The sequence below is a fragment of the Lepisma saccharinum genome, chromosome 13 (assembly GCF_977018435.1).
Source record: "Lepisma saccharinum chromosome 13, izLepSacc3.1, whole genome shotgun sequence".
Taxonomy (NCBI): Eukaryota; Metazoa; Arthropoda; class Insecta; order Zygentoma; family Lepismatidae; genus Lepisma; species Lepisma saccharinum.
In genome coordinates this window covers 69,277,003-69,289,471 of record NC_139241.1, presented here as the reverse complement: position 1 = coordinate 69,289,471, position 12,469 = coordinate 69,277,003, and the positions used below count along the sequence as shown (strand labels likewise).

The following is a 12,469-nucleotide window of genomic DNA, read 5'->3' as shown; positions in this document are numbered from 1 at the left end:
CCACCTTTCGTCCAACCCCTGTAGCCAATTTCACGTCCATTACTCTAGACTTACGGGCATTGGGGGAGGGGGAAATTGCACACAGCTGCGTTGTGTTGGGGTGGGAAAAAAATGGAACACTAATGATTCTACCTTTGGTGCTCCCCTCCGCAAACATTAGCCCCCTCTGCCCCCCGCTGGCAGCCAGCAATTATATTCTGCGGGTACTTTGGCGATGTCTAGCCTGAAGGCTGTCATTATAGGAAGAAGCACGAAATGACTGACTGACTGAGGGACAGACGGACGTCCCGATGAATGGCCTAGAAGAGGAGGAGGGAGGGAGATGAATTATTGACATGGGTGTAAACTTGTGTCTGGTGGGAGAGCCCAAATGAATGAACGCCAGGGGAGTTGTTCGAATTGCTCGCTAGATGTCTCTATCGCCGCGTGTCTGCTTTGTGGATCTTTTTTTGTTCTGTTCTGCACATAATGGCGGTTGCTTGCCAGGGGAGAGAAGTGCAAATTCGTTTGTTAGAATGCAATTCTGCGTATGTTCCGTCACTGCACCTGAGCGTGTGTGGCTATTGAGGGACACGTGTGTGTCGCGTGGAAATATTGTAGTGCAGAAGTTGTAACTAACGACCTTGTACAATTATAACAAGACTGGACATGCAGCTAGCTATAAGTTTGGGCGATGGATATAATGTAGACCTGCGTTTGGAACTAACAAGTTAGTCATATTACATATGTGTGAATTAACGAGGGATTTCTCCCACAAAAGAGGGAAATATTTTTTTTCCCTGCCAGGGATATTTTATAACCCCCCCCCCTCTTCCACAAAGAAAATCGAATTGAAAGTATATGGTTTATGTACATTTCCTTACTATGTAACAAACTCAATTGAAAAATTATTCGTGGTTAGTAGCCGCGATTAGGGGGGGGGGAGTTGCCCCCACTTTTCGCCACTTTTGCCACGGCATTATGCGAAACTTTATCTACAAAGGGAAATATACTGTCTTTGCCCCCCCCCCCCGGTTTTGGAAACCAATCGCCGCCACTGTTCGTGTCCATCATGGTTCGAAAGATTTTCATGTCGAAAATTTTGCAGCCTTGTGAATTAGAGAATTACACCATTCTGCAACTCAACAACTCACCGAAAGAAAGCAACAGGCTGAAGTTGTTCACAACAAACTTGTAGATTAGGTAGGTTAGGTGGACATTAAGCTTAAACTTGTCAATAGAAAATTAGGTTTAAGTTTTCGGTGTTACTAGTTCCATAACTCTTTGTGTATGAGTTTGAATTTTCTTAGAATGTAAATACACTGTTTCTAATTATGTGTAAATGTTGTCACGATTTTATGATGTAGCTTTTAGAGACAATGTTCTAACATACTTAGAAACTGAAGGCAATAGTTTACTGACTGTAACATATGTATAAATTTGCATACACCCCCCCCCCCCCAAAATATCCCCAAAGTGAAATCACAAACACGCCACTGAGGTGGCATTCCCTCCAAAGCAAGAAGCTTAATTCGCACACTGATAGACAGTATGGTACTATGGCATGGAACAAAACCCCCAATTATATCCTTTCATTCATTGTAAACATGGAAATTTGTGACACACAAGTGAAGACACGGTGACCCTAACATGAGACAATAGTGAAAACACAAACATTATTCATACATTAAGAGAGACTGTGTGATGTAAAGGTTTGTATTTCTACTTTGGAACATTACAAAAGATTAGTAAAGGATTGAAAACTAATGAGAATAAAATTTACCTTTCAAATCATGCAGTATTTTAATTCCATAACAATTTTTTTTTAAAAAATAACTTACATGAACACAAGTAATGAGGGAAAGGAAAATCTTGCATTATTTGCTTTGACAGTAAAGGCACAAGAATGAATACTGATTTTCCTAGACTTTCTTCAATTTTTTAAAGAAGTTATAAGCATTGTAAGGGTTTGCTGCCACTCTTCCGTCCTTCAGTTATAACTTTTTAAGCCTTTTATCTTTTGACTAATGTTTTCAACTTCTAATATGGACTGGAATCAAAAGTGTATTCTCCTCTTATTTCTTTCAGAACCTTCAGTTTTTTCCCACCACGTTTTCCTTGTTAACAATCGTCTTATCTGTTACAGGTGGATATTTATTATATTATTGTGGCGTAGGGACGTGACAACCTCATCGCCCAGTGACTTGTTCACTGCAGTTAGTCAACCAACAGAGTGAAATGGTCAACATTTTGTGCATGAAGGTTCCTTTCACGTGAGTCCCTTTGTATTCGTCTAATAAAGACGGTAATACCTAATGGAATTTTAGTTTTTCTTGTATGTACGCTTTGCTCGCATTGTAGAATTATTTTCCTGTAGTTTACGGTTATTACAAGCATAAGAAAACAGTTTTTCGTTGTGACGTTTCAGGAGAACACACGCTCCCTTTATCAGACATTTATTTTCATTTTGTCTAAAGATACAGTTATAACAATGGTTAGCAAATTTTTTAAACAAAAAGAATCCGTTATATAATGGATGTTGTCAATGTTACATTGTTGTAATATAGCAACTTAACTGTGAAAAGAAGCAGTCTGTTTTATTTTTATTTCAGATACAAAAAGAATTGATCACATTATTTTTTTATTTAAAATTATGAATCCCAAATATCATCAGGTAATTCAAGGTCATCATCGTTTTCACAAAGTCTCTTGATGTTTTCTGTTATATTAAATTTTAAAGATGGTGGCTTGTATTTTTATGTTTTCTTATGCTTGTAATAACCGTAAACTACAGGAAAATAATACTAAAGGAATTTGTAGGCTTTGTATTCTTTTTTTCAGATCATCCCTCGTAATTTCAGAATTGTAAAACTTTAAATAAATTACAATAGAATAAAGTAATGCATCATGCATTAATTCTGAAGAAAAGAACTGGCATGTATTTTCATATTTAAATTGCGTATGAAACTTTTGAGATGATGAATCACCTCCTTACTAATGAAAGAACAAAGGAGATAAATTTATGTTACCAAGTGAGGGTTAATATAGTCGCTTTATTTATTTATCAATACATACCCGCTGCCCAGCCGCCTTAGTAAAAGCTCTGCCACCTGCCATGTTCCCAGAACGCACACCAAATTCAATACTTCTTAATCAACAACAAGAAACCAACTTAACAGCTTGTGTCACGTATGCTGTCAACAATATTCTGTCCCCTCCACCATTGTTAAACCTGTCTACCATTGTTCGTTGTTGCCAAGATGCAAAGATTAGGCCAAGGTATTTTGCATAGATATTACAGGGCGCCGAATCGAAAGGAAGTGTTTCTGCTTGATTCCAAGAAGTATTCGCAACGCGGGAAAACGAACAAAGGACGCCGCCAATCTCTCTTCGCTGACTCATGGTCGGGCGTTACCCTGCTACTGTTGACAGTCAACAATGGCGCGTGGGGCAGCTGCATTATTTAAAGGGACAAGATATGGATTATTTATTGTTGACCCATATTTCATATACATCTGTTCTTGGTGTGCATTCAGTGTTTGGTACTGGACGGTTGCAACCAGTGGCGGCGATTGGGTTCCAAAACTAGGGGGGCAAAGGTGCAAAATATATATGTATACTGATGATGGGAAGCTCATACGAAAGGTGTAATATGTAAACTGTGAACACATTGAAGACAGTTTGAAACAACATAGGGATGATGTACGACTTTAGAGAGAGAGGAATGCGATATTTAAACACACGAGAGAAACAGGACATGACATAGAGTGAGATGAGGCTAAGCAGATAGGAAGGGAGAAGAGAATACTAGTGAGAAAATGGAAGGAGGCCAAGGAAATAGAGAAGAAAGGTGAAGAGGACACAATGAATTGGAATGGGGGACTGAAGATAAACAAAGAATGGAAGAAGGTGTTAGAAAGAGTGAAAAGGACAGAGCAAGAGATTAGAAATGAAGGAAGAAGAATGAAGAAAGAAAGAAAAAAGAGAGTTATAATATAATAATAATATAATATAATATATGCCTTGGGCAGCATATTGAGTTTTTCATATCATGGAAACAAGGCTTAATGGTGTTACATTTCTCTCGATTTAAAATTCAATATTTTTATACTCAAATATTGCAAACATTTTGTGTAGAATAATGTACAAAATACTAATCATGTTAAACCGAAAATAGTATCATTATCATTAATATATATATATATATATATATATATATATATATATATATATATATATATATATATATATATATATATATATATATAAAGAGACAGAGGAGAGAGGAAACACTCACCGGACAAAGAAAAAATTCAAATTTTCGTGATGGTATGTCACATCTTCAGGAGTAGAGAGACGTTGTAGAACTAAGTGACTAGAGGGAAGAGTATATATAATGTTACAATTATAAAGTACATCTAGAATGTTTTATTTTATTGGAAGAAAAGTTACTGAAATTATGTAATATAGTTTCATTAACACGCTCAACAAACATTTCCATAGTAGGTTCATATATACAATATCAGAAACCGAAAAATATATATTTTCGTGTATTTTTTTAATTTCCTTTAGTGAAACTGTTCAAATGTTTTATAGGGCCTTTACTAGAAAGGGCCTCTCTATAAAAGAATATATATATATGTATATGTATGGTGTCAAAAACAATAAAAGCAACTTAAAACTGAAAAATTGATTTAAAGTAAAAAATCCGATTTAAATTTTAAAAAAATCATCAATAATGATTTTTTAAAATAAATGATTTTTTGTACTGCAATTTCTGATTGCATAACAGGTGTTGTAATACTCTGATGTACTTCTTGAATATTTTATTAGAAAACTCTCATAAATTGATGGATAACATTGCAGTGGAATGCTCTTCACAAATGTTAATCGTTATATTCAACAACTTTTAATTGTTACAATTTACAAGCATCGGTGTGAATCGGTCAGGGTATCGGTACGGGTATCGGTATCGGTTCAAAGTGGTATCGGATCAGACCCAATAAAAACCTAAAGGCTCTTGCCAGTGGCGGCGATTGAATTCCCAAACTGGGGCGTCAAGGAGAATTTACTTCCAAAATTGGCAAGAAGTGGGGGCATCTGCCCCACATCCCCCTAGTCGCCAACATTGAGAGAGAGAATTCTACAGCTATTAATTGCCTTAGGTGGGCAGGCCATGTGGCACGAATGCGAGAGGAAAGAAGAGTTTACAGGATTCTCGTTGGGAAGCCTGATGGTAAGAGACCTGTAGGAAGGCCAAGATGAAGATGGAGGGATAACGTTGAGATGGACCTAAAGGAAATCGGTGAGGATGAAAAAGATTGGATTTACCTTGCCCAAGAGAGGGGTAGATGGGAAGCTTGTGTTTCTGCAGCCATAAACCTTCGGGTTTAAGAAGGCTAGAGAGTTAGTTAGATATTAGTTGCCTTGCCTTCAAATTGAACAAAATTAAACTAGAAGCCGCGAAACGAAAGGTCTGTGAAGGGCAGGTCATGCCAGGTGATTTTTCGTTGGTTAGCGAGTGGTCAGCACATCTAGTCCCACCTAGGTGCGGCAACACGAAGGGAAATTTCACTTGGTGCAGAGGGAAAAGGGAAAATGTAAATTTTGTAAAAAATATGAAAGATTTAGGGAAATTGAAATATATCCCTTTAATTTAATTAAAATTTCTAATTTAGCTCTGAAACAATCAATAGTTTTCCACTATTAAAATTATTTTGACATCACAACTAAAAACGTGATGAACATTTTCCAAATTCCTATACCTTACTCAAAGTTGATTCGATGTTTGTTATTCAGCGTCGGTTTTCTACTACTTTTGACTAATCGTGACGATGAGGATGAGTAATGAAATGATGAAATTCATGAAGAGACGGACGGTCCCAAAGAAAATCCATTCGAAGGCCGGGATTCGAACCCGGGAACCTTAGAGACGTAGCGCTCTGTGATAACCACTCCTCACATTCATTCAATCAATCCTAGTATTCTTGTAAGTTAACGTTTTTATTGTATGAATTGAAATGATAGTTTTGTCACAGACATTTAAATTATTCTGAGATGAATATTTGTATGGAAAGGGATTTTGTGCTCATTGCTTATGGCAACGCTGGTTCCACATTTGCTGTTGCCTGTTGTTTTTTTTAAACCGGAAATGAGATATAATATAAATTAAATATAATTCTTGATAACTTCGTTTCTATGTTATTGTGGAAAATGAACATTTTTCCGTTACTTACTTTCAATATGAAAACCTCTTTGTACGTATTCTCTCATCCACATCGCCGCGCTTAGTCTCTGGAAATGCAGTATAATAGAGCCGGTGGTTGCTGATGAACGCAGGATTTTAATGGCGAGGGTCTGGAATTAATTGATTTGCTTTATTTTGCTTCGCCTTTTGTGCCAATTTTAGCTAATTGCAAAGATGGGGATGAGTGATGAAATTGATGAATTGACACTCACAAACAACCATGCTCAGGCCGGGATTCGAACCTGGGACCCCTGGCGTCGCAGCGCGATGAGCTAACCACTCCGCCAAGGGGGGCAGTTACGAGGGTATGGAATTATAAAGGTGGGTAGTACGTATTGTACACTGGTTTCTAGGGGAAAGGTATACACAATAAGATATTTCGTTTATTTAAGACTTTCCACTCTCAAAAATGGCAATCCAGTGTTATTTTAAAGGGTTTTTCATATACCACTCAGAACCTCCCCGATAGCGTAGTGGTAACGTACTCACTTTCGCTTTGTAATGAAGGGGTCCCGGGTTCAATACCCGGTGGACAGGCACGTATCTAGAAATATGTCCGAATCAAGTGTCTCAGGAATAATAATAATAATAATAATGTATAAATTAAAATAATTATATTAAATCAAATTAATACTAATTACAATACATAAATTAATAGTATATTATTATTACACGATTAGGTAAAAAGACTGTAGCTATCAAAATAGAGATATAACAGCGCATATTCATTACGTAGCTTACCTTTAGTTAAGATCGGAATAATTAACAAAAAAAAAAGTGCTCTGGCAATGAAATTAATGTCAAATAGATGAAAAATTGAATATTTATCGAATAACAAAAATGATTTCACATGTAGTTGGAGAAAAGTAAGTTTCTAATTAAAAAAAAGTTGAGAGGAAATTAATAACCATCGATTATGCAACAAATGCTAATATTTTCATTACTCAATTTTAGTACTTGGTAAGTCTTTCGGGGGGTCCGGACCCCTGGACACCCTCCTAAATACGTACTTCCTGTCCCTCAAAGCCGTATGATCCCAATATAATCCTTGTCTTCCAATAAGTTCAGAGGAAATTATACAACAACGGCTAAACGAATATATTTTCCAATATTTAATTTTAGTATTTGTTAAATCTTTCGGAGGGGGAGTCCGGACCCCCTGGACCCTCCTTCAATACGTCCTTCCCAGTGGATGCACAGTCGTTCGGATCCCACATTAAACTGTAGGTCCAGTCCCGATTAGCCTATCTGTGCATAAAATGTACTTAAAGCAACAATTCATTCACCACTCTAGTTTTTCCCGAGTTCTTCACAGCTTTTATTAAAAAATGTTCTTTTTCTCAAATTTCGAAGGGGGCTGTAGCCCCATCAGTCCCCCCTCTGCGTACGCCATTGCCGGTGGTGGCCACAACCACCTGCGTTCGGTCCTTCTCGTCTGCGAAAAGGAACGCGAAATGCAGAAAAATGGCCAAATATAGGATTTGATTTATTGATCGGTTGTTATAAGTTAAAACATAATAATAATAAATAAAGGCATGGCGCTGTCTCTGGTAAGCCGGCCGCGACTCGAACTCGGAAACTTGGGTGGCGAGATTGAAAATCAGACCCACTTACTTCGTGAACACCCTATTGTTTACATGCCCGACAAAAACACGTCAGCAACGTGTAACTTGTCCCACGAGTCTAGGATTTTCCGCATTCCTTGTCTTATCTCACGGCTGGTCCAAGTGCCAAGTCCGAAGTTTACAAAACAAACGTTGCCTGTGTATTTTCTTTTTTCATACACACGCCTTTTTTTCCCTTTATCAAAGGCAGATAATCTTCAAAGCCCCATTGCCTTCTTCCGAGCGAACCAGCAGAAGCGAAAGGACAGACAAGGAAAAGTCGAAGTTTCCCAGTTCGACCGGTAGATGACGCGCCGATCGTCGAGCTGGCGTTTTCTGTTGTTCTGTGACGTAGACCTTTTCGTTTCAGTCGGTGCGGTGATATCATGGTGTACGGTTCGCGTTGGACGAAGTTTTCGACTCGATCAGCGTGTTTCTGAATATCGCGTTTGTGTTTATTTTTGTGTTGACAGTATTTTCTTTGTGCAGCAATGGTGGATAGCAGCACGATTATTGAAGGGACTGTGAAATTTCGAGACGGGAGAAAGGTAAATATCAACACTAAAGTTTGGCGTAAGTTTTGTAGAAATTGAAAGTATTTTTAGAGTGTTTTCGCGTGTGTGGCATTTTCCTTCCACCATTTTTATGGAAACTGGTTGTAGGTCAAGAATATTCAGGCATACATAGAGCATTTGCTTGCTTTTTACAATATCCCAGTGCAATATAGTTTAACCAACGTTTTTTACAGTGTTAAATGGAAGAGGATAAACGCGGCATGTACCAAATAGCGTGTAATTTTTATTCTTATTTGACGTCACTTGTTAGGCTCTCTAGGCTGACGACTAGGGAGCGGATTAATAAGCACAAAAAACGTGTAAAATAGGCAAACAAAAAAAAAGAGCGCTGTAATAGGCACTTCTTACAAATTTTATTTCTCTTGTATTTTTATTTTTGCATCGCTTTTTCGCTACTTTTAACTAATCGCGACGAGGAGGATGTGTGATGATAAATTCGTGAAGGGACGCTCGTGCAGAAATCCAAAGTATCGAAATTTTGAGTAGAACCAAAATTACTAAACTTTGTGTCTTTTATGAATAATTTTGAGGGCGTCGAAGAAATTTGAGGGGGTCTTGGGTGCATAAATCACTGATAACGAAAGAGAAAAATACTGGTAAAAGATTGTGCTTGGTGCATATTACGAGGCACTACAACACGAAACGATGAAGAAAACAACAACATTAAAGCCCATGTTTTAATACAAAGAATGAAAATGGCATACGGGGCAAAAATCTGCCCGTTGCTGACAACCGCATATGCGAAATAGATTAATTTGAGAAAGGGACTATTGTAAAAGAACAACCATGTCCATACCGTGACTCGAAACCGGAACATTTGATGACCGGGTCGTGAGTTGACTACGGATTCAACCCAACTAAAGATATTATATCAGGCCCGTAGCTAGAACTGACCTCCAGGGGGGGCTCACGGCTTATCAGGGGGGCTTTGTAAACCAAGTCCATTTTCAAAAGTTTAATAGTATTAAATGAAGGTAAATTATGTGTGTCGGAGTCATTAAGTTAATTTAAAATATAAAATTTAGAAATATCATTCAAATACTAGTATTTTTTCTTATATATATCTTCTAAAACATCTCTTGAAGTGCTAATGAATGCTACTGACACCATCCCTTAATACACACTTCAATCATAGTGCCTAACGTACATTCCGCCCCCGGCCAAAGCAATAAACCTTGGGATCTGTTGAGATTTGACGCAAATGCGGAAGGAATGTGGATAATGACATCAAAGTCCCAGATTTCTGTCAAACGAGTGGCTGCAACAGGGGCAAGGAAGGTACAGATAAAAAGGCTCCCTATGAAGGGACTTTCTAAAGTCTGGAGAATCTTCTAAACACTTGCCGCTGCTTAGACTTCTGCTCATAAACAAGATGAACGAACGAAGTTGTGAACAAAATAATATCTGCTGTCTACATTTTCACTCTTCACCTCAAACAAATTAGAATACAAAATAGTTTTGACTAATGTCAAGGGGGCTGGCGACCCTGTTAGGGGGGCTGAGCCCCCCTGGCCCCTGCCTGGCTACGGGCCTGTATTATATAGTAACCCTATAGCGCTACAGCCCAATATTGGGCCCTGGCTTACCTACCGACTGCTTGCCTCCCTCCCACGCGGTCACCAGGGGGTCGTGTAGATCTGCAGCCAGATTAGTGGGACGGGTGGTCAGCCCGACCAACCCCCAGCCGTGTTATATACTCCTACTAAATTAGGTACGCCTAAAACAGAATTGCTGTTCAGAAATTTGTGTGCAGAAGCTTTACTTTCTATTTTAAGTAATATTTGTGCTCATTTTTATGCCCATTTTGATTTCCAGACGAGATAGTGTGGTGGCTATATATCGATTGGTGGCGATGAAATGGAACGGACCCCCCCCTTTCTACATGCCCCCCACCAAAATAAGTGAAATTCGAAATTTATTGAAGTCCGTTTTATGCTCGCATAGGTTTAATCGAGACCACATCTACAGTTTATAATGTGATCCGAACCAATGATTTTCCCAAGTATGGAGAATTTTATATGCCGAACATTACAGTAAAGAGAAAAAGGAAGAAGAAATTAGACGTCATACACTACACATTTTTTTTACTCACGGCTGCTTCAGTTCAGTGGCGGATCCCGAAGTTACAGTTGGGAGGTGCGAATTCATTTGGGTACCTCACCCAGAATCAATTCTAACCTTCACTTGAAATAATTTATATAAACAAAATAAACTGTAAACAGGAACCAAGCTGACTTGCACGTTCTAGAGATTAGCGTATTGTTTTGCAATTCGTTCGGGAGGGCGTCCGAACCACCAAGTGTTTCAGGAATAGTAATAAAATTAAAATAATTGTATTAAATAAAATTAATACTAATTACAATACATAAAATTATTATTACACGAATAGGTGAAAAGATTGTATAAGAATAGAGATACGACAGCGCATATTCATTACGTAGCTTACCTGTACTTAAGATCGGAATAATTTACATAAAAGCAAGTGATCTACCAATGAAATTAATATCAAATAGATGGATAATTAAAAAAAAAAGGTAAAGTGCTCCCCTGTGCAAAGCACCACGCCATGAAGGCGTATAGGGAGTGTGGGGGTAACGCCCCCCACTCTTTTTGATCCGGTCGTGAGTGGGGGTGATGTGATCAGCATCACGCCCCTGACCGCCTTTACCCCCCAGGGTTTCCCCCAGGTACCCATGTTATTCGATGCTGGGTGGGCGCCGGGGCCGCTTCCATCGTTAGAAAAGTTCCCGGATTTGAACCGGCCGGGGATCGAACCCGGGACCTTTAGCATGGTAGTCAGACGCGTTACCGACTAACAAAAATGATGTTACATGTATTGAAGAAAAGCAAGTTTCTGATTAATATTTTATGCATATTATTTTGAATAGTACTGTACATAAATCTTCTTTGTAATGTCCTTCAAAGCCAAATTATACAACAAAGGCTATAATAATATATTTTTCATTATTTAATTTTAGTATCTGTACCCCTGGACCACCCCCTAAATACGTTCTTGGTTAGACCATATTACTGTATGCCGATGTCATAATTCCTCTCGTTGTGGCAGTAAACGGAACGTTAAGACCAGGAATAAACTGAAAGACAAAAACATATTCTCTCAAGAGGTCTCTGGTTCGATTCCCTTTTCAGGAATAATACAAAGTAGCTCTGTTCCAAATTTAAACTGTAGGTCCAATTCCCATCAGTCTATAACGAGCGTAAAGTGCACTTATTCCTCTTGTAGTGGGATGTGATCGGTTGAAATGCCGTATTTGGTTTAATCTGAACTCGGCTGATTAATTGAAATGAAAAGTATAAGAACTTCCAAGTTACAAGTTCTAATTCATGGTGAAGTCATTAAATAAAGCACATTTTGTAAATTTAGTGTCTAATAGAAACGAAATAAATTACGTACATAGTACAGTCATGGACACTTCTGGGTTGTAACAATCACATTGAAAGTTAATGGGATTTTTAGAATCTAGAAGTGTCCGTGACTATACAGGATTTATCCACCACAATTAACATACCAATAAATGACACGCATTCCTCAAAGTGTTTACAAGGACTAACTTGACACTAAAGGTGCAAACCTTCTAAAATCGTTATCGAAATCTCCGGATAAATCTTCAAGCGTTTTTTGTATGTACTGGAAAGAGGGAAAGGGATTGTTTTGGAATACGACAGGGAATTTTCCCTCTCAGCCAGGAAAATCACTGATCCGAACCCGTGAAATATGCCTCTTGTTCGGATCGAACCCGGTCCTCTGCATTACAAGTCGACAGCATTTCCACGACGATATGGGGGGGGGGGGGGGGGAGCAAACCAGTGAAGCATGTATGACGGCCTTGTTGATTCTGACTACTCTCACTAAATATTCACACCTCCTACAGTGTCACCCATAGCAGTATCTCTTAACGTCGTTTCTAATATGCATATGTGCTTTACAGCTTCATGTTTGACCTTGAAAATTACGCTCTTTAAGGCATTTGTGCTTTACAGCTTCATGTTTGACCTTGAAAATTACGCTCTTTAAGGCATATGTGCTTTACAGCTTCATGTTT

At 38.4% G+C, this 12,469-nt stretch overlaps 1 protein-coding gene across 4 annotated transcripts in view; it reads left to right on the top strand.

Moving 5' to 3' along the window:
* Positions 1-8,212: 8,212 nt before the first annotated feature.
* Positions 8,213-12,469, top strand: part of LOC145997402 (uncharacterized) — a 455,282-nt gene continuing 451,025 nt past the window's right edge. For all 4 annotated transcript variants that reach the window (XM_083134406.1, XM_083134404.1, XM_083134405.1 and 1 more), the window contains exon 1: positions 8,213-8,378. In XM_083134406.1, the coding sequence (XP_082990532.1) occupies positions 8,322-8,378 (57 nt within the window). In that variant the 5' untranslated portion in view covers positions 8,213-8,321. The remainder of the gene's footprint in view (positions 8,379-12,469) is intronic.